The 27,722-nt window shown below is 44.0% G+C and overlaps 1 protein-coding gene across 1 annotated transcript in view; it reads right to left on the reverse strand.

Moving 5' to 3' along the window:
* Positions 1 to 27,722, reverse strand: part of LTBP2 (latent transforming growth factor beta binding protein 2) — a 1,878,832-nt gene that overhangs the window by 110,869 nt on the left and 1,740,241 nt on the right. Inside the window, exons 30-31 of the mRNA XM_085626762.1 lie at positions 23,967 to 24,137; positions 22,543 to 22,827 (exon numbers count right to left, since the gene is read on the reverse strand). Coding sequence (XP_085482888.1) covers positions 22,543 to 22,827; positions 23,967 to 24,137 — 456 coding nt within the window. The remainder of the gene's footprint in view (positions 1 to 22,542; positions 22,828 to 23,966; positions 24,138 to 27,722) is intronic.

The following is a 27,722-nucleotide window of genomic DNA, read 5'->3' on the forward strand; positions in this document are numbered from 1 at the left end:
TTGGCAAACTTTCCTAGAAAGACAAGCCAGAGAATGTCCTTGCAAACCAGTATTCTCTCTCACTCTGCATGGATCTAGTCTTTGAAGAACCTTAACCTTCTGTTTAATACTCTTTTTACTATATTCTCTTAGAAAGTCACGTAATTTATCAATAGATTCCTGGCGCACAGTGCAAATACTACTACAATTCCAAGGGTACACTGGGGCTTTAGGACGTCTCCCCATAACCTCATCAGCTAACACTTGTTCCTCATCTCTCGGAACCATTTTCTCCTTTTCCATTATACAACCATCTTTCACTTCATAAGCACGACCTCTGGTGTCAACTGCATGCAGCAAACTATTACTTTGAAGATAACTCTCTTCATTAAATAATGGTTCAGTACTTGAACTATGCATCCATTCTCCTAAAATCACTTTACAAAAGTTATTTCTTTTCACTACTCTTTTCGTTTTGCTTTGTGACTTCATTACATTGACCATTTTATCTAATGTACGGATCCTGTTCAAAATTAAAATGAATAGTTTTCGTTTTAAATCTAAAGCCTGAGCTACAATTGTTTCAATATCTTTTTTTCGCTTATAAAATTTCGCTTTCTTCTTATATTTTTTCACATCCTTTAGCAAATTGGACATCAGTCTTCTCTGAAATATTTTTCTACGAATGTCTTTAAATGCTGTTTTTCTTTTTAAGTCAATCTTTATTGCTTCTAATTGTACATTAGCATTTTGAAATTTCGCACTTTTATCCTGTTGTTTTCTACTTGAAACTCTATTTGCAGTGGGACCATTTTTCAAATTTGTTCTTTTTTTGAAGATATTTTTTAAAAAATCCTTGGTTTGCTTACCAGAAGACTTTTTCTTTTTTCCAACATGAGGATCTTCAACTAATTTGGGTCCTCCAGTTGTCTTCAAATATAAATGTTTTTTCTGTTCTTTTCTCTTCCTTGATTTTATAGGCATCTTTAACTTATTTCAATATTGTTCAGCAATACCTGAAAGAAACTAAAAAAAAAATACCTTTATGTAATTTAAATGTATTACTACTTTTTTTGTGCTTTTCAAATCTTATAAAACTATTTACCCCTTTCCTACAAGTGAAAAACACAATGAAACCATCACGAATTAAAGCTTCCCCTTTCCTACAAATCTAATTCTAAAAGAGCCACAATACCACAAATTAAAACTCAGACAACAATTCCTGTGTGCGCACAGACTCATGTTGTGATTCTATGCAAAAATGAAATTTGATTTGCAATTTGAAACCACACTTACTATTGTGGTAGACCAAGTGATAATTACTCTAACAGTCTGACACATTTTCATTATTTCTTTCAGAAACACAAAACAGCACTTGCCCAAACTGCTATTTGAGACCATAAACATGTGCAATCTGAATGACATACTACACTCTAGCAAAGGAAATGAGCCTTGGTGAGGGTAAATGTATTAGCGTTACTCACTGCTATCTGAAACACCACACAGCTCTGAATAGTAAGCTTCACTGTACATGAGAAACAGCTTGCTCTCTGCTAAGAGTGTGCTTCTGGAGACTGTCTACTATCAGGTGCAAAAGAGATCTGCATGGACGCTTGCATAACTGCATAAACATTGCAGACATATATGTAACACTACATGTGTATTAAGAGTTAATTGGACTTGAGGAAATGAGCCTTGGTGACGTTGAATGTGTTTGCGTTACACACTGCTATCTGAAACACAACACAGAGCTGAGTATTACGCATGGGAGTGTAGTAGAAGCTGCTGCATGTGTGCAAAGAGTGTGTTTCTGGAGACTGTGTATTGTCAGGTGCAAGAGAGATCTGCATGGAGACTTTCACAACTGCATGAATACTGCAGATATGTGTGTAAGAGTACATGTGTGGTAAGGGTTAATTGGGGTTTTGAACATGTAGGAACTACCTGACCCATTACAAGATTGGAAGGAAAATCTACCCTCTTGATTTCAAATGTGTTAGCATTTGCTTCTCATTTGTGAGATTCTGATTTCTGCTGAGTGCTAACCATCACAGTTGAAGAAAAAAAGCTGGCCCTTTCCTGAAAGTGCAAGTTTTACAGAACAACAGCAACACAAATTAAATCTCTGACAACAATTCCTGTGTGCACACAGACTCATGGTGTGATTCTAGGCAGAAAGCGATATTTTCTTTGGCAATTTGAAAGCACATTTAGTACTGTGGTGGAGCAAGTGATAATTACTGTGACAGCCTGACACATTTTTCTTATATTTTAGACAAGCAGAAAAGAGCACATGTCCTAACAGGTCCTTGAGACCATGACCATGTGTTACAAAAAACAAGCTGCCCCTTTCCTGCGAGTGCAAGTCTAACAGAGCAAGAGCAACACAAATTAAATCTCTGAGAAGAATTCCTGTGTGCACACTGTCTCATGGTGTGATTCTAGGCACAAAACAGTATTCCTGGGTGATACCAGTACACCTTAACTTATAGTGAAGACATACTCCATAATATATAACATGTTCAAGGCACTTAAATACCTTCCTTAACATAAAATGTAAAACACAACTTTTAAAGTGGAAGGAAAATGTACCATGCTATTTACAAATGTGTGTGCATTTGCCTCTCATTTGTGAGAAAGTGATTTTTACTGAATGCTAACCATCACACTTCAAGAAAACAAACTGACCCTTTCCTGCGAGTGCAAGACTAACAGAGCAAGAGCAACACAAATTGAATCTCTGATAACAATTCCTGTGTGCACACACACTCATGGTGTGATTCTAGGCAGAAACCGAAATTTAATTTGCAATTTGAAAGCACACTTACTACTGTGGTAGAGCAAGTGATAATTACTCTAACAGTCTGACACATTTTCATTTTATTTTTCAGAGACAGAAAATAGCACATGCCCAAACAGCTTTTTTATACTGAATACAAACCATCACAGTTCCAAAAAACAAGCTGCTCCTTTCCTGCGAGTGCAAGGCTAACAGAGCAAGAGCAACACAAATTAAATCTCTGATAACAATTCCTGTGTGCGCACTGTCTCATCGTGTGATTCTAGGCAGAAAACAGTATTCCTCGGTGATACCACTACACCTTTATTTTTGGTGACGACATACTCCATAATATATAACATGTTCAAGGCACTTAAATATCTTCCTTAACATAAAATGTAAAACACAACTTTTAAAGTGGAAGGAAAATGTACCATGCTATTTACAAATGTGTGTGCATTTGCCTCTCATTTGTGATAAACTGATTTTTACTGAATGCTAACCATCACACTTCAAGAAAACAAACTGACCCTTTCCTGCGAGTGCAAGACTAACAGAGCAAGAGCAACACGAATTGAATCTCTGACAACAATTCCTGTGTGCACACACACTCATGGTGTGATTCTAGGCAGAAACCGAAATTTAATTTGAAATTTGAAAGCACACTTACTACTGTGGTAGAACAAGTGATAATTACTCTAACAGTCTGACACATTTTCATTTTATTTTTCAGAGACAGAAAATAGCACATGCCCAAACAGCTTTTTTATGCTGAATACAAACCATCACAGTTCCAAAAATCAAGCTGCCCCTTTCCTGCGAGTGCAAGTCTCACAGAACAAGAGCAACACAAATTAAATCTCTGATAACAATTCCTGTGTGCACACTGTCTCATGGTGTGATTCTAGGCAGAAAACAGTATTCCTCGGTGATACCACTACACCTTTATTTTTGGTGACGACATACTCCATAATATATAACATGTTCAAGGCACTTAAATATCTTCCTTAACATAAAATGTAAAACACAACTTTTAAAGTGGAAGGAAAATGTACCATGCTATTTTCAAATGTGTTTGCATTTGCCTCTCATTTGTGAGTAACTGATTTCTGCTGAATGCTAACCTTCACACTTTAAGAAAACAAACTGCCCCTTTTCTGCGAGTGCAAGGCTAACAGAACAAGACCAACACAAATTAAATCTCTGACAACAAATCCTGTGTGCAGACAGACTCATGATGTGATTCTAGGCACAAAACAGTGTTCCTCAGTGATACCAGTACACCTTAACTTACAGTGAAGACATACTCCATAATATCTTACAAGTTCAAGACAGTTAAATATCTCCTAAAACACAAAAAGTAAAACACAACTTTAAAAGAAGAAAGACAATTCTAATATTTATATCAAAAATCACCACATACATCCCCTCTCAAACTCATAACTCACCTTTAAAATTAGTTAGTTGAGAAAGAAATGTGGCACTCAAACAGCAGATTATCAGAGCCAGAATCTCAGAGCTGTACACCTCTCTCCTCTCACCACAACCAGTAAATGGCAATGTTTCCCTCTCTTTTTTCACACATATACATGTTAATGTAAAATCACAGTCCTTCCCACATTTTTTCAAATGGAATCACACATTTCTATTGGTTGCAACTTTCAACCCCTTTCCAAATCATCCCTTCCCCCAACATGACTTCTGCCTGCTACCATAGCAACAGGTCATGGAACACTGGTGTGAGCAGAGAGGTCAGAAGTTCAGCACACAATGTTTCAAATCCAAAGAGCAAGAGTGCTTGACTTTTCAAACCTAACAGCAAATCCAAAGTAATGTTCAGTGGGAACACATTTTTCTGTACCAATCCAAAACATGCTTTTAACAATGTAAACATACAGCCTAGTTTTAACTGTAAAATGTTTTGAATCAGCCAATGAGTTCTTTTTATTAAAAAAAAAGTATGTATGCCTCCATTATTCAACTGTCTTTCTTTTCATATTGCCATTCTACTGAAAGACACCTCCTGAGTGCATCCTGTTCTCCTTGAAAGATGTTCACAGTGTGGATTGTAGGTCATAGCTATGTCTTCTGGAGTGAAAAATTTGCAGCAAAAAGAGGTATTGTAAAAGATCTTGCTTTGCCAAATGTAGACATTAAATGGATTGGTCAGAGAGGGTTAAAGTGGCACCAATTAATGCCTTTGGTGAAAACCTTTCTACATCTCCCACAGCCTAACCTCATTATTGTGCACTGTGGTGGAAATGACCTAGGCACTTTAACTGGGGTAGGTCTGGAAATGCTTGTTAAGGACACCTTTGTGCAATTGATGTCACTTTTTCCACAAACTGCCTTTGTATATTCTAATATATGCCAAAGGCAAGAGTGGAACTGGTCAAACCAATTTTGTCCACAGATTGACAAAGCAAGAAAGCATGTCAATAAGTCTGTTTCTGCTTTCCTCAGAGACTATGGTATGGGTTCTATATACCACAACAACTTGCGTTACAACATGCAAGACATTTATAGAGGAGACGGTGTACATTTCAATGATGAAGGGAACAGAGTCTTCCTCTTGAACTTTAGACTCTGCATCGGTACTTACTTGTAGGTACCCAAAAAAACACTTCATAAACACAAGGGCTCTTTTTAGAGCCACCTAACATCTTAACACTTTTATTTGGTTTTTTTTTCCGTTTTTTAAATCATTTTTTACCGCCGTACGCGTACCCCTGTGCTTACCGTACGCGCACCCCGCGATTTAAAAAAAAAAAATACAATGTATTTTTTACACTTCTTGGTCCTTCTTGGACCCCCTGACAAACGCTAGGGGGTCTGCAACTCTCTACCTTGCCCCCTTTTCACGTTCTCCCCCTTTGATTTTTAGTGTGAGACACACAAAATGGCGGCCGACACTTCCTGATTTTGACCGACTGGAATGTTTACTGTCATGTAACCACCAATCAGAATTAAGATCGCGCACGGCAGCGTACGCGTACGGTAAGCTTACCGTACGAGTACGGTGCGCGCTTATAGATATATATGTACTTTTAACTAAAATTTTCTCAGGAACTACTGAACAGATTGACTCCAGATATTCAAAAGGCACATCCCTCCTCCGGGTTGTCGGCTGAATAGCTGTGTCACTGATTTAAAAGAATAAAGGTTTTTGGAAAAAAAAAAAAAAAGGCACATCCCTGACCTGAGGACTACCTCTCTGCCAAATTTCAAGTAATTCTGTTCAGCCGTTCGGGCTGTACCTTGGACTAAAGGTCCCTATGGAAAAATGCATGGGGAAAACGCGTTTTGGGACCCCCCTTTTTTCTCAGCCCCCGCTTGACGAATCACCCCGAGACTTTCAGGGTAGGAGCGGAGCGCCCCACCTATTTTGAAAAATTTGCGAGGATTCGTCAACCGGCGCCAAAGTTATTCAAAATAGAATTTTCAGATTTCCTATGGAAACACGGTCCTAACTATAACTATCTACTGGCGACCGCCAGTAGATAATATATATATATAATATTTATATATATATATACACACGAAGACTGAAATACATACAAATTATACAAAAAGACTTCTTTTTGGTATATGGAGAAAAGTAACTAGGAGGCGGGTGGGTCAGTAAGGAATCCACAGGTAGATACTGTACCCACCGGAAAAACCATTACAGGAGGTAAATAACTTCTTCTTCGGATGGATACATCTAGCTGCAGATTCCTCACCTTTTGAATAGAATCCCCAAGCCGTCCCACACTCAGAGGTGGGTGCCTGTGTGCCTATACCAATAAATCTTGCAAATCAGAACAAGCAAAATGACCGTCCCTCCTCACTTCGGAGTCTAAACAATAGTGCTTTGCAAATGTGTGGAGGGAGGCACAAGTTGCCGCCTGACAATGTCAACTACAGGGACACCTCTAGCTAAAGCAGATGAAAAAGATTTAGCTCTAATGGAATAAGCTTTAATACCTTCTGGAGTTCTTTGTGTGCCATGGCATAGCAGATCTTAATGCAAAGGATGATCCATCGTGACTTCCTTTCATCTTGCCCACATATCTAGCGAACAGCTGATCATCCAGCCCTAGATCATGTTCTCTGTCCACATAAAACTAACATAACTTCTGGGGTCCAATCAATGAAGCCTTTCTTTCCCTTTAGATGGATGTGGAGGAGGAGGTAGAAAGCTGAAAGGGTGATGGACTGGCCCAAGTGGAAGGGAGTAACCACCTTTGGCCGTCCTGATTCTCAAAATCAACTTATCAGGGTAGAAAGTCGTGAAGAGAGGCTTAACACTTACAGCCTGCAATTCACTTACTCATCTAGCAAATGTTATAGCAATAAGAAAGATTGTCTTAAAAGTAAGCAGTTTTAAAGGACAACTATGTAAAGGTTCAAATGGAGAACACGAGATAAGTAAGTACTAAATTAAGATCCCACTGAGGCATAATAAAAGGAGTGGGAAGGATATTGTTTATAAGTCCCTTAATAAACCTTAACACTGTAGGGGACTTAAACAGAGACGGCTGATCTGGTAAGCAAAGAAATGCTGAAAGGGCAGATAAACAGCCTTTAACTGTTGCAACTGCACAGCCTTGCTGTGCCAAAGGGCAAAGATATCTGACAGATGGACCTTTAAAGGGTCTATAGAATTATCACTACACAATTTAACAAACTTAGACCATCTGCCAGCATAAACAGATTTGGTGGAGTGTCTTCTACCTGATGAAATAACTTCCACCACCTCTGGAGGAATTGAAAAAGAACTCTGGTTTCTGCGATCAATCTCCAGGCATATAGGTGCAGGCTCTGGAGATGGGGGTGTAGCACCTGCCCCTGTAACTGGGAGAGGAGGTCGCCCTGTGAGGGAGACGGAGAGGAGGGCACAGGGAGAGGTGAAGAAGGTCTGTGTACTACTACACCCTTTGTGGTCAATTTGGGGCTATTAATATGACTTGGGCGAGCTAGAGATGAATGTTCGTCAGAACCCGATAAATCAAGGGTATGGGGGAACGCTTAAAACAGCTGGAAGCCCTAGTCTAGTTGAAACGCGGCCCCCAATGCCCCCTACATTTGGATACTGGAGGCTGCAGATTGACAGGCAGTGTGTGTTCTCTTGAATGGCAAAAAGGTCTATCTGAGGGATTTCCCATAAATGGAAAATGGAAAGAACCACTTCCGGGTGGAGACGCCACTCGTGATAGGCTGAGAAATGACGACTGAGACTGGACGCAGGCTTGTTTAGAATTCAGGCCAAGTGATTTGCTATGATGCAAATCTGATGATCCTGAGCCCAGGACCAGAGTCGTAGAGCTTCTCTGCAGAGAGGATATGATCCTACTCCTCCTTGCTTGTTTATGTACCACGTTGTGACCTGCACCGACTGACCAGAAATGAAAGGAAGGAAGGCCTTGAAAGCCAGACATATCGCCCACAATTCCAACAGATTGATATGACACATTTGTTCCTCTGGAACCAAAGTACTTTGATCTCGTGATCCCCCAGATGAGCTCCCCACCCTAGAGTGGAGGCACCCATTATAACTGTGGCCACCTGAGGAGAAGGGTGAAACGGCTTCCCTTGAGACATATTGCCAGACACACCCCACTATTGAAGATCCGCTGCAGTGTCTGGAGATCTTGACAAGCTACTTGAGATCTCCACTGTGCTGAAATCACTGCCTGCAGAGGCACCGCTGGAGGGCCCTCATGTGCCAGCGTGCATGGGTGCCCAACAGAATGCACAATGGTATCAGACCTAGCGGCACAAGACCTTCAGGACTGGAACCATAGCTCCATTCTGAAACATCGAAATCATAGCCTGAATGTCCAGAATCCTCTGAGGAGAAGGGTAGTCTTGTTTCACCGTAGTGTCCAATATTGTCCCTATAAATAGGGTGCACTGTGAGGGCTCTAGGTAGCATTTGGGCTTGTTGATGGAAAAGCCTAGGTTGAACAACAATTGAGTTGTCAACAGCCAGTGATTCAACACCAACCGTGGAGACTTGGCTTTGATCAGCAAATCGTCCAGGTAAGGGAATACTGGTACTTCTCACCTTCTGGGGTGTGCTGCAACCACTCTCATCACCTTCGTGAAGACTCAAGGTGCAGAAGTAAGACCAAATGGAAGGACTGCAAAATGATAGTGTTGAGACCCCCACCGTGGAGCGGAGATACTTCCTGTGCTACTGCAGAATGGAGATGTGCAAATACGCATCTTGCAAATCGATCAAGACCTCTTTTCCGGTGCAAGAAGCACCTGTCCTAGGGTCAGCATTTTGAACTTTTCCTGCTTGAGGAACCAATTCAAAATCCTGAGGTCTAGGATCGGACACAAGCAACCGTCCTTTTTGGGAATCAGGAAATACTGTGAGTAGCATACCTGACTCCATTCCTACTCCAGAAAAAACACCACCGCACCCTTTTGAGGAATAAGCCTTACTCCTGTGTAACACACATAGCAATCTTCCTGTTCCGGGTTAGTTTTATCGCCTGTACGGCATCATCAACATATATGGCCAGCAAACAGGATCACTGAATTGCAAGTCTAGCACTCCTGATTTGACCTCCGGACAAATGGTTGTGCTATGCAGTCAGGCATATCTCAAGACAGTTCCCGGTGTGATGTGGCGGAATCTGGTGTTAGAAGCATTGAGTGGTTCATTTATGAGGAAAGATTAAGGTGGATATTCTCAAGAACGTGTGATAACCATCGCAAATTTAGCTTAACACAACTCTTCACATCGCAGTCTATCACGGGAAAATAACACTGTGGTAACGTGGTATTCCCAAGCCGGAAGTACCATGTGATAGGCTCACGATAACGCGTCAAATGTCTGCGATAAAGTCAATGCGACACTGCAAAAATGCGAAACATGAGCGCAAAAAAAGCTGCAATACAAAAATCTGCGAAAACCAGCGACAGGCCTGCAATTCCCACGCGTCATGCGGGAAAATGCACTCTAAAAGCAAAAAAAAAAACACCAAGACCAAATCAAACTGCGTAGCACCATGGATGCACCCGGACCGAGTGCAGAGGACAACCCGAACCCCACAAGCCCCACGGAGGACCAGCCAGGAACCCCGTGCACGGGGAAGGGCAAGGGGAAGAGGTAGAAGAAGACGGGGTTCAGTCCGCAGGGAGACCGGATCATCGTCACGATGATAGATGATGATAGAACACTACCAACAACTGTTCGTCACCTCCACTGCGTCATTGGCAACACAAACGGAAATATGGCAGTCCACAGTCACCAACGTGAATGCAGTTGGAGTATCGAAGAGGTCAATGGAGGAGGTCAAGAGGCGCTGGCATGAAGTGCACATCCACACCAAGGAGAAACTTGCTGCCAACAGGAAGGCAGCAAAGGTGACTGGAGGTGGGACTCCTGCGCCACAGGAGGAGCTGGATGAGCTGGAGGAAATGGTGGCCACAGTCATCAGTGTGGAGACGGTGGCAGGAGTTGGGGGTCTGGACACAGTTCGATATGACCTGACCCAACAGCAACAGGGTGAGTAACGACCAGGGCCTGGGGGGACGGAGGCAGATGGGCACAATGGCACACATGCACAATCATGTGCTGCACGCCCACAATGAGTGTGGAACATGTCCCTGATACCCTTGGCACACTGCAGCCCACATAGAAACACCAAGTAGACCCCCGTCCACAATGTGCACAAATGGGGCCCCCTCCATTTCACCAATGCCACAACCTACCCATGCACATGTGCTGAATCCAGAAAAGCAGCGGCTCTGTGAGCCACACGGACTATGCAATGGACACTGCATGACGGATAGCATGGCTGCAGTCACACTACATGACATGGCGCACAACACGACTTTGAGGTGGCTGAGTGTGGACCACATCTGTAAAGGAGCAGGTCATTCTCTGACACATCCACGTGCACCTACAACCCGTGATGTCAAAAACACATCTGCAGACAAACAATGCACAAGAGTACAAAATATGTCCAAGAGCACCAATGACCCAAGTCACAAACATCACAGCACCAGAGAAGCACACAAGTCAAACGCACACCGACTCAAAGGGATAGGGGGCCGCCAAATCAGAGCTGCAGCGCCGACTTGTCAACAATGCAGCACACACACATAGCAATCACAGCACATCAAGATTCACGATTATGTGGTACAAAGTGCAACACCTACACCACAGGACAGAGGACACAACTAGTGGGGCTCGTTCCTAGAAACTGGCCAATCACATCTGGCATTGCATGACACTGTGAGATGATAATGTATGAGTACAACCTCACATCCGTCATGTTGTCAAAATGTCCACTGTCTCCCATCAAATAGCCAGCTCCTCCAAAACAGTCACAATGTACATTGTCATGCAGTCTGTATGTAAACATGTACAATGCGTGAAAATACATGGAACACACTGTTAACCTGCATCTCCCCGTTACATTGCAGAGGGACAATCAACACCTCCTGCAGAGCAGACCACACATCTCCACAGTGATGATGAAGAGGACACCGTGCACATTTGCCCAGACACCCTCCAACAGTTCGTGGACAGCCTCCGCACCCCATCCCCAGGAGCAGGGCAGCCCAACTGCATCGCAGTGACCCCACCCCCTGCACAGACCACACAGCAGGAAGCACACACCACCACGGCTGGCTCACAGGACCCCACGACCAACACATTGGATTCCAACATTGTGTGTTAGCGTGCCAGGAGGAGATGGCTGATCAGCTGCGGGTGGGGTTCGACCTCGTGGTAGCCAAACTCAATGCCATACGTGGGTATCTGAGTCCCATCAGGGACCACTTACAGTCCCTAACGGACACCCACTGTCTGCACCATGCTCACTGACAATCCTTGGCTGACCTCGCTGGGTCCATTACTAGGATACAAGCTGATCAGACAGGCTCCAGCGATAACAGCACAGAGTTGGCACAGATGCGGAGGACAATGGAGACCATGGAGCAGATGAAGGCTGGAAGTAGGGCTGCCACGGCTGAACACCAGTGAGATGTAGCTGGGATCTTCCAGGCCTTGCAGATCCTCATCTTGCCATTGCTGCCACAGAGCCTGTCCCAGATAACTGCTGCTGGAACTTCGACACACACATTTCCGCCCCCTGATGTGTCATTGGCACACAGTGATGCAGCCCTATCACCTTCGCACCCTGATGTGTCAGTGCCCCACAGTGATGCAGCCATAACACCACCACACACACCTGACACAGAAGACATCTCAGAGGAGTAAGATGTGGAGGGTAATGACTGTGTGAGTAAGGAGGCAGTAGCATCCGTAGCCACCACATGGCCTGTCCCTGCCTGGTTCAGCCCTATGTGTCATGCCCTGGAACAACACCTTCCACTGTCCCCCGGAACACTCTTTGACATTCACCTGGACCCCAACATGGACTGCCATATCTGCTCTTGTACCAATGACACAGCAATCCGGCTGAGGACTGAACTATTCCTCTCCAAATTAACTTTTCATTCCCCCAAGGACTCTGGTTGTCCCACCACTGGGCAACCACGTAATGTGGGCTTGAACTGGCCATGTACCCCTCCCGCTCCGACACTCCCCAGAATGTGAATAAAACATTCCAAATCACATAGATGTGTCATATCTATGGTCACTCACGTGTACAAGAATGGATGACTGTAGGGACATTGATTGCACGAAAAAGGTACACCCTGGTAAATGTCATCAATGCGCATGTTTGACCCTGACCCACATGGCCAATTAGATAATGTGAAGGTGTGAACTAGCTGTGTTCTCATTGCACATGAACAACAATCTCGCATCCCCCAACGTAGCCCCACGTCCATGTATTATATGGGGCTGTGTGTGTTAAATGTCAGAATCTGTAGCCCGCCTTAAGTAGTGTCCCCCATCGCTTGTGGCTACAGAACATCTCTTCGCATGACACACTCACACACATCAGTGTGGACGCAGTCTGTTTTAATCGATCATATTGATCCACATGGCAAGAAGTTGGACACCATACTCACATTGGTGAAGACACGTAAGAGCACAGGTCTACCAGCAACTATCCCAAACACAGTGTCTGGCTCACAGAGGTGGAGCTGCCAATAGGGATTCACCACCTATGTACCAGGGGCAGTCTGTCCCTCTCTGTGTACGGACAATGCTCATTGAGGCACACGATTTGTCATACTAATCAACACTCATCACAGTTGTACACTGTTGCAGTTGCGTAGACTTTATTAGCATGTGCGTGTCAGTACGTGCAAGTAATGGGCCACAACAGGCAGACAAATGCTTAAGACACAGGCAGAATGGGAACGTGTCGGGGTGAAAAAAATGGGGAGGCAAAAATTAACACATATCCTTACGGTTGGCAACGGTCTCAGCCCACCTTGCCTTGCTGGTCGAGTCATGTGATGTTTGGCGTCTGCTCATAGCCCCGTGTCAGGGGACACGACTAACAGCCCATGGGATCTAAATGGAGCTGTACCACCGGACTGCGCTGACTGTGTGCTATGCTGACAGTGAGCAGGTGACAGGGACCAACAAGGTCACATGTTGTGCTACATTGACATGTGTGTAGTCTCCCTCCAGCAGGATGTCAGATTTAGGAACTTTGTCAAACGACGCTGTGCAGCTCCGCCCATGGGGCTGCATCACCTTGCACAGGTGTGTGACAACACGCGTAGGTGCACGCACATGCATTCTGAGTCCGAGCGAATGCAGACATGTCCACTGTTGTTCTGGCTTATGGGACCATTCCTCCACGATGCAACATGGTGTTGGGACCTGTGTTCTGGGTGTCAATCAGTTGTGGCAGCAGGAAGGTAGTTACTCGTCCATGAATGTGAGCGCTGCTTCATAGGCAATCAGTTCCAGAAGTACGTCGTTCTCGAATTCAAGGAACACAAGGGAGAGCCAATCCATTAACTGATCCGGACAGATGTGCTCCGACCAACCAGTTTCACCGATCCGCAACACATCCCAATAGGGGAGCGCCTCGATGTGGTCACAGCACACAATGACTTGTGCAATCTCCCATCCACTACTGCCAGCACATACGCCGAAGATCAGGGCATCCCATGCATGGCTATCCCAGTTGCACTTCTGTTCGTGGGCCAACAGGGGGCACATACACAAGTCATAATCCAGTTCGGCTACCGTTGTGTTGGATAGGCAGACCTCCTTGGCCACTCGGATGTGCATGATTGACAGTGGAACAAGGGCTGGACGCATGTGACGTACGCAAACCGGAAACTCAGACGGTAACTGATTCGCAAAAATGCCATTGGCAGAGCTCCCAACAGATGCAGCATTCGTGCATGGTACAGTTCCACATGACAGGGGTTGTGCATGTGCCCGGGATTGCCTGACATTGTGTTTGTTGGTCTCGCACCACTGGCACTCCTCAGACCGGCAGCAGTTCTGTGGACCATATGCCACAGCTCGGAGCAATGAGTTGTATGTGTGTTCAACGTTTGGACGTATGGGTTGTTTTTTGGCAATGTGTTGGGGGCATGCCATGCAGGTGTACCTCGAGCAGGGACAAGTGTGTGTGGGGTGTGGATACGTTGCGCTTTCATTAGTGCAGTTCGTGGTGTGGGAGTCGTAGGAGTCTAGTATGGTATCTCACTCAGTGGGTGCCGGGCGCAATGGAGACCAAGGTCGGAGATTCGGGTGTCCTTCCGCCTTGTGTATTGAAACAAAGGAGCTTTCATGCCTAATTTTAGTCTGACTACTGCTTGCATTTCTGAAATATGATGTGGCGTTTGCACTGAAACCGTTGCCAGGCCTTAGATTTAGGGTGCACCAATTGCGAAACACTTGCAACAGTTGGCATGTATGAGCCAAGGGCCCGATTGTCTTTGTGCTCCTTGTTCAGTCTCTCTCTTTCCCTCTTTCTCTCTCTCTCTGTCCTTTGATGAGTGCCTGACACACCTTCTTATCTTGGATATTGCCTTACAGGCTGTCACTTACAGATTGTCCAGGGATGACCCGCCATGACTCTTCCAAATAGTTGTTTGGAGAGAAATTTGATTGTGATATTTTGTTTGGACTTTCAATGGTGAATGATTCATTCTGCTTTTTCTGTACTCACATGACCTGGGGGTGGGCATGGTGGCATCTGTTGTTCTTCAGGTGTGGCTGTGGTCTGGGCTCCCTTTTCTGGTGCAGTTTGTCGTCCGACTTTGCACCACGTCAGAGCAGGTGTTAATTTCCTGCTGCTAACGTGCCTTATAGCATATTTTGTGTTCTTATTGCAGATCTGGCTGGTCGTTGGGAATGTTGAGGTGTGGTGTTGTCACGGCTTTTTGCTTGGGAATGCCTACTCTACATCTCATTAGCGATAGTTGCCAGGGGCAACCGTGGTGATGTTTTATGTGGCTGCTATAGCAGGTAAACTGGTGGTATCGGCTGTTTGCACCAGCTTGTGAATGGGGCGATGAATTTATCGCGACTTTGGCTGAGATAAAGTGCAGATAACTCGGCGATAGATCCTTGAGAATATTCCCCTAAATTGATTCTCCTACTCTTAAAATTATTTTCTCTAGATCTGGGTAGTCATCTGGGAGCTTTTCGATGCAAGCTGTGTTGTCATTCCACACCAGCCTGTCATAATGCAACAAGATGGCTCTCGTACTATTTTGGCAGTAGCTTTAGCAAAGACTAGAACTCTTTTTTACATAGTATCTACATACTTATCCTCTCTGTCCATGAAAACATCACAACGAGTCACCAGTTGCTTTTGAGTGCCTTTACACTGCAGCTGTGATAACGGGGGTCCATTTCACCTGATTTAGCAGGCATTCTGGAGTTCTAGCAGACACTTTGTGTATCTTTTCATGCCTTGAGTTTACAGTGAAACCTGTAGTCAGGTTTTGGTTACATTTGACATGGCTCTCCTCTCCAGATGCAAACGAGCAATGAGATAGTCATTCATCGTCAATTTTCATCCTTAAAATCAAAGACAGGCTGGGTTGTTCAGCTAGAACATAATCTTGCCAATCAGGTTCTTGCTGATCATCTTTTGAAGTGTGAATGACTTATTAGTCTGAAGCTACATCATCATCAGCATTGCCATTATCACCATGGTGTGCCTTAACACACATCCCGCCTGAGTAATCTAGATGGGATTTCAAAGCCTTCCACAGGAGTTATTTGGTGAGGCAGCCCAGGTGGATGCTTCATGGTGGCTCTGTTACTTGGAGTGGACGAGGAGTCAAGCCTGCCTGGGGTGCATAGGGAGACTGCCTGGGCAGGTTTGAGGCACCCTGCTATAGAAGTCCTTCATTAACTTTTCTATGAGGTTTAAAACTTCCATAGGTAACTGAACCATTTGTGCATCTGTACCTGATGGAATTCCCATCTCTGCGGGGCTTGGGGGGTAGAGGGGGTGGTACCAACATAAGATGGTTCTACATATCCATATGTCACTCAATCTACTTCAGAAATGGCAGGTAATTCGCGTTTATCAGGATCACAAGGTCCTTCTGCCTTTGATGAAGTTCCAGAAAGCTTGTCCTCCTCTGAATATATCAGAAGTTGGCTGCCTTGCCCATCAGAATCCTTCCCTAACTGCAGATGCAGAGGAAGAATCATCCAGAAACTGTGCAAGTAGCTCTGGTGTGATTCTTACTAGGGCAATACTGGAGTAGTTGTTATACGTGAAGTGGATGATGAAGTCGTCAACAGCGCAGAAGTCGATGAGGTAGTCGCAAATACAACGATTGCCAGTGAACCTGCTGCTATAAGATACAGAAATTTCGACAATGGTGTTATCAACGATGGTGTCTTTGTCATCAATATTAGTAGTTTACTCATTGACAATGGTGTCTTTCTCGTTGATGAAGATGACTTACTTCTGGACTTTGGTACCTTCATTGACTTCAGTTGATTATGAAGTCTTCACTGTCAACGAGGTACCTGCCTTTGTCAATAGGATGGTACTTGCCAATGTGTCTTTGTTGACACTTTTACAGTCAAAGGTACAGAACAAAACACTTGTCGTCAGTATAATCAATGAAGGCACAGGCTACATGGCAGATCTCTTGGTCTTACTTGCAGATGGCGATAAAGATCTTATTGAAGGTGATTTAGCTCTCAATTGTATCATCAAAATCTCACCATGACCAGAGGTTAGCATCTTCAAGGCAGGCACAAGGGTCTTTTGGTGGGAGTTGCACAGTGTTCAGTGGCAGCGCCAGTGACAGTATAATTTGTTGCGGTCATCTCCCATTTGAGCTTTTAAGCTTTTGTAGAGCTTGTCTCAAAACATTTTCCATAAGATTCAGCATTCAGTAATTGCAGCAGACAACCCTCCTGTCTTTTAGTCTTTTGTTGCTGAAAGTCAAACAGATGTCACAGTTGCTGGGTATGTGGCCAGCTTTGTGGAGGCAAAAAAGACAGTTTTTTTGTGGATCTTCAGTAAAGATTGTCCTTGCCACACACACCTCACATGGCCAATGAATTTTCAATATTAACTGCTTTACTGAAATACTTCTATGTTATCTTTAACTATCAAAGGTCCCCACCCTGAGATCGGGGAGTAATTAAAGCATGTGAATCTTTGAGAGATCCAATGCTAGACAATTAGAGAGAAACACATGCCACGACATGCTTATACTTGTCCAAGATTGTCTTCGTGGTACTATCTTACTAACACAGAATCTGTAATTATTTATCTAGAAAGATGCATGCTCTACTGGTCTATATGCTTAAAGATTTTGCGAATAATCAACAAAATGATTTGAAGCGCAGCAGATGATTGATGTCTTAAAACGCAGCACACAGAAGTTGAAAAACGGCATTTCAGATTGTTTTTGTGCAGGAAGGGAACCTTTCCTAAACAAAAACAATCTCCCCACGACGCAGGCATCCTTGTACCATGGTGCAAGGGTGCCTGCACCAGCGCATGGCAGCAGTTTGTGCGCCAGCGCAGGGGGAAGCACAGAGATGCGACATATTGTAAATATGTTGAATCCCTGTGCTCTGAAAGTGTCTTAATGAAGGCAGCCAAATGGCTTGTGGAACGCACTGAGACACTTTCTTGTAAATTTGCCCCCATATGTTAAAATGTGTCTCCAAGAAGTGCCTTTCTTCTGTGTTGCATATTTTACGCATTGTCACCCTAAGCTTCTGAGCATTATAGTTGTGCTAGTACTGGTTGTTTGCTCAGGCCTAGACAAAGGCATACACATCTGATGACATCCCAGCAGTTGTCTTTGCTTGTTAAAGGTTGGTATGGATCCTATTTTACTAATCCAAACCTGCAACATTTTAACACTTATGTAATGTTCTGACTCGGCAACACTTTTCCAAGATGGACAAAAAGGGGCGTTGTTGATAGATTGTGTTTCACTTGCAATGCTCTCCACATAAAATAAGAGTCTCCCAGAGATCGAGTGTCTCTTTGGAGGATTCATGTTTTATCGCCGAAACATAGCACAATGAACAATGTTGCCACATTGCTATTTTAAAGGTTTCATGTCTCTCAGTAACACGAGCATACATACAGTTATCTATCAAGGAGTAGGAGGGACTTAAAGTAACCATGACTGTGGCAAAAACATAAGGAACTGAGGGGCAGATCTACAAGAAAGTGCTGCAGCGTGGCACCAAAAGCCCTTTGGCTGCGCCACGCTGCGGCACTTTCAGAGCACAGGAATGGACATATTTACAATGATATGTCGCATTCCTGTGCTCTCCCCTGGTGCACAAACAGTTGCCTTGCGCCAGCGCAGGCACCCTTGCACCATGGTGCAAGGATGCCTGCGCCATGGTGAGATTGTTTTTGTGCAGGAAGGGGAATCTTCCTGAACAAAAAAATTCACTACAGGCATTTTAAAAACAATCACTACAGGCATTTTCCTCTTTCAATGCGTGCCGTAGAATGCAGCACGCATTGAAAAAGGAAAAAACGAGGAGAAATGAAAACATTTCTCCTTGTTGCGCCTAGCTACGCCACCTCTAGGGTGGCGTAGCAAACGGACGCATTTCCTGATTTACAATTTCTCGTAAATCTGGAAATGTGTCTGGTTCCATGGGTGTTGCGTGAAAACACTCACAGCAACACCCATGGAATGCCCCTTTCACGCAAAGTGCTGCGTGTAAAGGGGCCATATTTACAAGGACAGGAAAAGCCACACAGGGTGTTGTATTGTAAATATGGGGCAGAGAAATGAGCTGCCAGTGTGTCACAAAATGTGACGTACTGGCAGCGCAAGGGGCTTGTAAATCTGCCCCTAAGGGCCTCATTTATGAGGTTTTGCCCCAGGGAAGCGCAGCAGGCCTTCCTGCTGCTCATCCCTACGGCAAAAGAAAAGGGCAGGAATGCGCCGTATCTATAAGACATTGCGCATTCCTGTCCTTTTCCCCTTCACTGGCGCACCATGGTGCAAGGGTGCCTGCGTTGCGGGGATAATTATTTTCGTACAGGAAGGGAAACCTTTCTGTACAAAAATAATCACAAGAGGCTTTCTCCTCTTTCTATGTGTGCCGAAGAATGCAGCACACACAGAAAAAGGAAAAACGAGGAGAAATAAGATATTTCTCCTCATTGTGCCTCCCTTACGCCTCGCCTGGGGAGGCGTAAGCTTTTGGCGCTGCCTCAGATTTACAATTTCTCGTAAATCTGGAGCAGTGTCAAAAGGCCATGGATTTTGCTGGGAAAGCCCCCGGCAACACCCATTGCATGCCCCTTTAACGCAGAACACTGCGTTAAATGGACTGATATTTATCAGGCAGCATTAAGCCAAAAAAGTGGCTTAGTGCTGCCTGATAAATATCACGCAGGCTTCTGCGCCACGGAACATCACAAAAAGTGAATTCCGGAGACGCATGGAGTCTCATAAATGAGGCCCTAAATGTGTTTGAACTACATGATAGCAGCATTCAGACAAAAAATAACTTTGATAAATAGTACAGCAATACAGTAAACATTACGGTGCATTGCTTTGAGGTGCTGGTGATAGGTGCTACTCAATTTATAGTCCTAGGAAGGATAGATGAAGATGATGAGAAATAAAGTGAACCCGTGCTATTTGAATGTATGAACTTCCAGTTACACAGAAACGAGTACAGTCGGCCTCATTTATGAAAAGTGACGCATCGCTGCATGAAAATAGCGATGCGTCACTTTTCATTGCGCCCTCCTTGCGACATGCTGGATGTGTCATATTTACAGTATGATGCATCATGTCGCAAGGAGTTACGGATACGTCAGTATTTCTGACGTATCTGTATGCGCAAAAATGACGCATTGCTAGAGTGTGTCACAAAAGTGACGCCACTCCAGCAATGGGTCATTTCACATGGGCAAGTTCCATTTCAAATGTGCCTGTGTCAGTTTTACGCCAGCTGTGAAGCAGGCGTAAGATATTGAAGTATTTTAGTCCTAGAAGTGGCGCAGTGGAATCTCATAGATTTCACTGCGTCACTTCTACGAGGCTTACTTGCATCGGAACACCCACCCTGCATACATTATACCTGGCGCAGGTATAATGTGGTGCAGGGGTTTACAAAGTGACTCATCTACCTAGATGCATCACTTTGTAAATATGACGCAACATGGTGCAATTTTTACGCCGCTGGTGTGTCACAAAAAATGACGCACCGGCACCGCAAAAGTGACGCAAGGGCTTATAAATAAGCCCCAGTGTATCTACTGGTCTACACAACAATTTTACTTTTCTCTGCTAGTGTACCCTAGTACCAAAAGAGTAAACTTGTACGATGGATAGGGTAGATCAGATCTATGCCAAACACACAATTGGCACTACTGTTTTACTGATGAATAAATGCTTCACTGAATACATTTCACTGTTGTTTTGTCAGGAAGGAGGAAAGCCACTAATAAAACTCACTATGTTCTGAAATGTACTAAATCAATCTGTACCTTTTGCATGGTGTGCAATATAGCATTGGACTCTGTCCCCATTTTGAGTTGTGAGATGACCTTGTCATTTGCCAAAGTGTGAGATGGCACAAAACGTTTAATGTGAGGGATGGCTATATCTTCAGCATGTTGTAAGATGACTCTATATGCATTATAAGGTGTTATGAGTCTACGCATCTGTACATTTTCAGACAACTTTATTTAACGTTATGAGGTTTGAAAATGTCCTGTCCTTCTAATTAGTGAGATGATTCTGTCGTCATTACATGTAAGATGACCCTATCTTCTGCATAATGATATTATTTATAAATTGTGAATACCTTTCCGCTTTATGAAAAAGATTAACATATCCTTATTATATGATTCAAATTACTTTGCCCTCTTTAGAAAGTGTTTGGCGCCCTTTCCCTATTAAAGTGGAAGATAACTAGGGGCAGATCAAATCCGTGACAGAGATTTGCCTGTGGAAAATCAGATGTCCTAGCACACCAGCAAGTTCGTAGTTCTCTCCAGATTTTGGAAATTTTACTTCAATGCTTGCAGATTCTTGGTATTTTGGAAATTACCTGCAGATTGTATACCTTTGTCTGGATTTACAGGGAGAGAGAAAGCTTCTCAAAATATCGGAATGGAAGGAGGAATGACTAATGCGAACCAGAGTTAGCACTGACTGATATGTGTATTATCTTTGATAGTAGCTCAGTTGCTTTCCAGGCTGGGCTAAGCTATGGATTGTGCAGCAAGGGTGTCAAGAGACCTACTACAAGTGATTTAAATAGGCCTTGTCCCTGGATGTGTAATCCCAGTCCTTGCTATGAGGGCTGAGATTGCCATATACACATCTATTCACCCAGCTGGCGAACTTTCTCAACTCACCCCTCTGGCTGATGTGCTCTACTCATCCCTCCAGCAGTCTTGCTCTACTGACCCCTCTAAGGTAACTTGCTCTACTCACCTCTCCAGCTGATGTGCTCTACTGACCCCTCTAAGGTAACTTGCTCTACTCACCTCTCCAGCTGATGTGCTCTACTGACCTCTCTAAGGTGACTTGCTCTACTCATCTTTCCAGCTGACTTGATCTACTAACCCCTCTAAACTGATTTGCTCAGCTCCCTTCTAAGCTGACTAGCTCTACTCACCCCTCCAGCAGACTTGCTCTAGTGATCCCTCCAAATTGACTTGCTCTACTGACCACTCTAAGCTGACTTGCTCTATTCATCCCTCCAGCAGCTTTCTCTACTGACCCCTCTATGCTAACTTGCTCTTCTCATCCCTCAGCCAGACTTGCTCTACTGACCCCTCAAACTGACTCGCACTACTCATCCCTCCAGCAGACTTGCTTTACTGACCCCTCAAACTGACTCGCACTACTCATCCCTCCAGCAGACTTGCTTTACTGACCCCTCTAAGCTGACTTGCTATACTCACCCCTCCAGCAGACTTGCTGTACTGGCCCCTTTAACCTGATTTGCTCTACTCCTCCCTCCAGCAGACTTGCTTTACTGACCCCTCTAAGCTGACTTGCTATACTCACCCCTCCAGCAGACTTGCTGTACTGGCCCCTTTAAGCTGATTTGCTCTACTCCTCCCTCCAGCAGACTTACTCTTCTGACCCCTCTAAGCTGACTTGCTCTATTGAACCCTCTAAGCTGACTTGCTCTACTTATTCCTCCAGCAGATTTCTCTACTGACCTCTCTAAGATGACTTGCTCTACTTACCCCTCCAGCAGACTTGCTCTACTGACACCTCTAATCTGAGTTGCTCTACTCACCCCTCCAGCTGACTTGCCCTACTGACCTCGCTAAGCTGACTTGCTCTACTCACCCTTCTGGCTGGTGTAACCTCCTCATCCCTCTTGTTGATGTGCTCTGATCACCCCTCTGCTACCTGAGCTGTAGTCACCCATCAATTTGCATTGCCATACTCACTCATCTGGTCAACTCGCTCTTGTGGCCTTGGTCCTGCAGGCTGGAACTGTGGAGTACGGATGGGCGCACTGGATCCGAAGTCTCTGCCTTGTTCTCTTGACCCAAAAGGTGTGTCTGGAGCACCATAGTAGTTGTAATATGGACCGACACCCAAATCAGGTCCAAAAAGTCCAAACTGAGAATCTTCTACATCTGGTCCATATTCATAGCTGGTCCGGTCTCTGAGCCCAGCGTCTCTTGCAAGGTCACTAACTCTGTGTAGGTTACACAGTTCAGCAAACTCAACTGCGGAACAGAAGAGAAAAGAAGGGAGTGGATGAAAATCTTTTGCCTGCGAAGATGACTGGTGTATAATATGTCTAGAGTAAAGTACTGAATGTCTGTACACAACATCATAAGCAAAAGGCAAGGGGTGCAAGCACTGACTGCTGTATCATCAGCTTAGATCACTGGTCATGCTAAGAGCTACTTGTAGCATCATCAACTAAGCTCAACGCCATCAGGTGGTCTATGAAAACAGAGGAATGACAAGTGATTGTCTCATAGATGGCTGGCAGGAAGCATGGGGAATGCTAAATCGGCTCGGGTTAGGAGACACAGCACCTTCAACAGAGGTCAGTGGGCAGGTTGATGGCAGGCCATTGCTCTATCAACTGAGGTCAGAACATGTTAAGGGCTGGACACCTATCATCAAAGAGGTCACAGGGCGCGGCGATGTCTGGCTGTTGTATGCGGTATTTAGATACTAAAGGCTGATCCTTGTACCATCAGCTAAGGTCAAAGAGTAGGTCAGCATCTTGTAAGTCTGCTGAAGATTGGAAGCAGGGTAAAGGCAGGTCATTGTACAAACAACTGTGGACAGAATACCTACAAATATAGAATTAGCAGAGGCTGAAGCAAATGCTGCTCACTTGGGGCTTGAGGTCAGTAAACGCCGTAAGAACTGGCCGCACACAATAACCTGAGGTTGGAGAGCAGGCCAAGTACTGGCCATTCTATCATCGGAGGAGGCCTGAGTGTACGAAAAGGTCTTGCACAATCATCAGGAGGCACAACAGGGTATTGTATCATATTCAGAAGCAGACAAAGGCAGTTTAGGGGAAGATAGGGACTAAGCTATGAGGTCTTCCAGTGCAAGTAGGGGATTTAGATGGAAGGGTAAGGGGAGGAGCTAAATGACTGCATCATCACACACGAGGGCAGCAGGAACTGAGTGCTACCACTCAGCAACACCTACTGTATGACTATCTGTGACACTGTACTTTTTGAAAGAACATATGATGTAACAAAAAAGATGCTACTGCATACCAAGGTACGCTATGCCCACTGTTGTTAACGACGGAAAAATCAATAAAATATATATTTTTTAAAGAAAATGAGGGCAGCAGGAATTGGTGGCGAGGCTTTTAACTCGAACATCTCACCTGAAGCAGGAGGGGGGCAGAGGGCACACTGCTGACTCCAGGCCTCGCCATACAGACAACAACATTCGGTGTAGGTGGTTGGCCGTCCTTGTAGGGGCTCGCTGCAAATGAAGTTAGTCTCCACTCTCTGCCAGCAGATATCTATGTGCATGTCCACTTCATCACCATCCTCTGGGGGCAAATAAACAAGGGTAACATTGTCAAAAATGAGTTTACTGTAAGCTATAGGGGTTAAGATGTATCACAAGATGGACGGCCTCTCCGCACAGTAGAGAAGCCTGTCACTCTGTTCCATATGTTAAAAGCCACAGCGACTAATGGCCTTTCCAATCTGTGCTTCGGTTATAACAGAATGGATAAACTCCTCTCTATGAGCTGCTGGATAGGATAATGTCCACACAGGTGAGATACCTGTCACTCTGTGTCATGTGATAATCTTCACACAGGATGGTTGCCGTTCCAATGTGTGTCTCGGTCATATTGTTACAGAGTATAGCCTCTTTTGTCAGTATGTATGATAATACCCGTGCCTGACTGATGGTGACGCTGCCCTCAGAGCCATGTAATACGGGCCTCAAAGATGGGATGGCCTTTTATTCTGTTCGTATGTGACAATAAGTATATAACGAGGAAGGCATCTCTTCTCTGGGCCATGTGGCAATATCCAGACAGGAGGGATGGCCTCTGCCCCCAGAGCCATGCGGTGATATCCCCACAGTAGGCAGACACAATATTACAATATTATCCATCTAGGTGTGGCAACCTGTTTCTTTGTCTGTTAGATCCTGGATGGGAAAGCAATGAAATGCAGGAAAACACTTACTGACACAACAATTTACTTCAAGGTATTTTTCGAACCTTATAAGATTAATACAACCTAGACCAATTCACCCCTAGCCCCACCACTCCTCTGTTGTATTTTAATATAGCACCCACCCCACTCTTTTAAGACTGACATCCACCCATGAAGTGATTCCCGTTCTTCTTTATTCCACTGTCAGGACCAACCCCCTTCTACATAGTGCAGTTTGGCAATCGAACCTAGCTGGAAGCCTGCCAGGTAAGAACAAAAGCCCAACAGAAGCAGGCAGTGGACAGGTCCACGATGAGCCATGACACATCGAGTGCGACAGGTATATATTAAAGAAAGTAAAGAGGGTCGAGTGAGATAGGAATGGAGATGCGAGCAGAGCAATGGGTAATTTCCTGCCCCAATATTCCATTTCACAAAATAAACACAGAGTATTGTCAATAGGGGAATAGGATTAAGGGAACATTCTAACGACCTGATTAATATTCGTACACCAGCATTAAGGGCATTTCAGTAGAAGGCAAACCACTCCAATGTTATAATGCAAGATATAAAGAAAATAATCTGTATTAAAACAAAAATAGGTCGTTTTAGAACAGCCATAGAACCTCTCTCCTCAATGAGCTATGACAGTGCCATTGTTTTAGGGAAAGGTAACTGCTGTACCTTGTGAAAATATATACACTAGAGAGATGCCCTTTCCTTCTGTGCTTTTTGTCTTCTTACTAAGGGTGGTGGAGTGGAGAGGGGTCCCCTCTGAGCCGTGTGATGGGAGACATTTTCTTCCCTTTAAGCCGTGTGATAATAGTCACACAGTATGGATACACAGCTTTTCCTCATTTTTTACAGATGCAAAGGCATCAGAATGGACTCAGGAAGCAAATGATACTCAGACAGTACACTACGGCCAAGAGGGGAACAAAGCATGGATCTGGACCAAATAGTGTGGAGTCAATTATGAGGCGGCGCTATCGCATATGTGCAATTTACACAGGTAGGTCCTGATTACAACCCATGATGTTGGGCAAAAAGAGAACAGTGGATTATCAGATGATACTATTTGTGCATAGGCACTTTGCACATTCACAATTGGCACATAGGGTATTACCGCATGCACTAATCACACATGCTCCAATAGCCCATGTGCAAATGAAAACCTAGCCATCACAAGGTAGCATGACCTGCTAAAAGGAAAATCCATTTGCACCATAAATACCTCAAGCAAAAAGGAGGAGCAAAAACCTAAACGGGCAATTTTAAGCAAGAAACAAACTAATATGTATCAAATACTGAAAAGTATGTCAATACCTCAAACACAATGCATAACCAAAATATAAAACAATGTTGTTTTCCTAACAAATTATTACATGCAATATAAAACCTGTCCTCAACAGAAACCGCACCTACAAAAATACAATAATCAAATAATATCTCACATGCAACTGCTGTGACCCCCCACATCTTGCGGGCAGGAGAGCACACTCGGGTACATTTCCTAAGCACTAAGAGGAAAAGGCATAGGCTATCCTCTTCGGAGACCAGGAGAACTGTCAGGTGTCTCTTTGCTACAGCAAGTTATGCTCACTGAGAGGAGTATTAGGAGTTAGAAAACCCTGTCAGAATACCTCTCATCTGCTGAGGGTGAAGTGAATAAAGATATGGCTCCCCACCATGGCCCTACAAAGATATTTAATATCCCATAAATCTTGTGTATCAGAATGATGGTAAATACTATTGTAATCTCCGCTGTCATAATACAAATCAAAATGAACATTCGGAACTAACATGTCATCACACCCCTACGTTCCCTATTAGTCCCTACCTAATATCTACATATGTGTTCTCAGCCTCGTGATTGTTATATTGGCTGAATGTTTTTTAGAACTTCAACATTATTTATATGCCATGCTGTGTAAGTATGCTCTCATAACTTATAAATCCATCAGGTCTACAGTCGAATAGCAGCACTTCAGCATGTCCCCTTCACAGTCAGTCCCAGTATCTGCCTCTCTCAAATCCTCACATCCCTTTAAACTTTTTCCTCCGATTATTTTGTATGGCGAGGGGAAGTGAACTCCTGTGTAGGTTCACATATCATTGCTCCAGAAAATTAGCAAAGCCTCTTTGAACGAAGAATATGGAAAGCAGACAAATGTAGCTATTTCATTTCCTTCCAAGTCTGATTTGTATGAGGCAGAATGGCCTTGTAGCTCTAATCACTGCAAAAAGCCCTGCAGCTTTCAGAGAGCATAGCGTTTTCAGCCCTCTCTTGCTCTTTTGTTACTGCACCTATTGTCAACTTACAGCTCTGAAAATAATATGTTGATTTTAGCATTACCAATCAGAATATTAGTTTTTTTAAGCCGAAAGCCTCCCTCTCACCTCACCCTCCTAACCACAACACACATACTATCCCCATCTCTAAATAGTTTATCCTCTGATGTTTGCCTACCATCAGGACTGACTAGTATGTAACAGGTATGTATTATAGAAACATAAAAACCTGCTACACATGACTCCCTGGTCCGGTATGACAATTGTAAAAGTGACAATCATTCACCCCTCTTTTGTATGTTTTGCATTTCTTTAATAGTTGCACGAAAATTCTGCATCTATCATATTTTTTACAGTTATCTTATGTGTATGTAATGTAGTGTAATATATCTTATAGGTTGTTTTCATGAGCAAAAGAAAAGCTCAGCAGGTTTAAGCTGTTACTCATTGCTTCAGCCATACTGCTTCATGGTGTTATTTATAATTAGTATTAGAAGTAATACGATGTCACCCACTATTTAAAAGGGAGCCAATCCTGTGAAACAGTTTGGAAGTGTATACCATACTGTATGCGAAGCTGATCCGAAAGTTTTCCTAAATAGTTCTAACATACATTCTCCTGTCACTTTTATAGGTGCTATCATGACTGCTGTGTTTGAAGCATGAAATAT

Source organism: Triturus cristatus, chromosome 9 (assembly GCF_964204655.1).
Source record: "Triturus cristatus chromosome 9, aTriCri1.1, whole genome shotgun sequence".
In the NCBI taxonomy this organism is placed as follows: domain Eukaryota; kingdom Metazoa; phylum Chordata; class Amphibia; order Caudata; family Salamandridae; genus Triturus; species Triturus cristatus.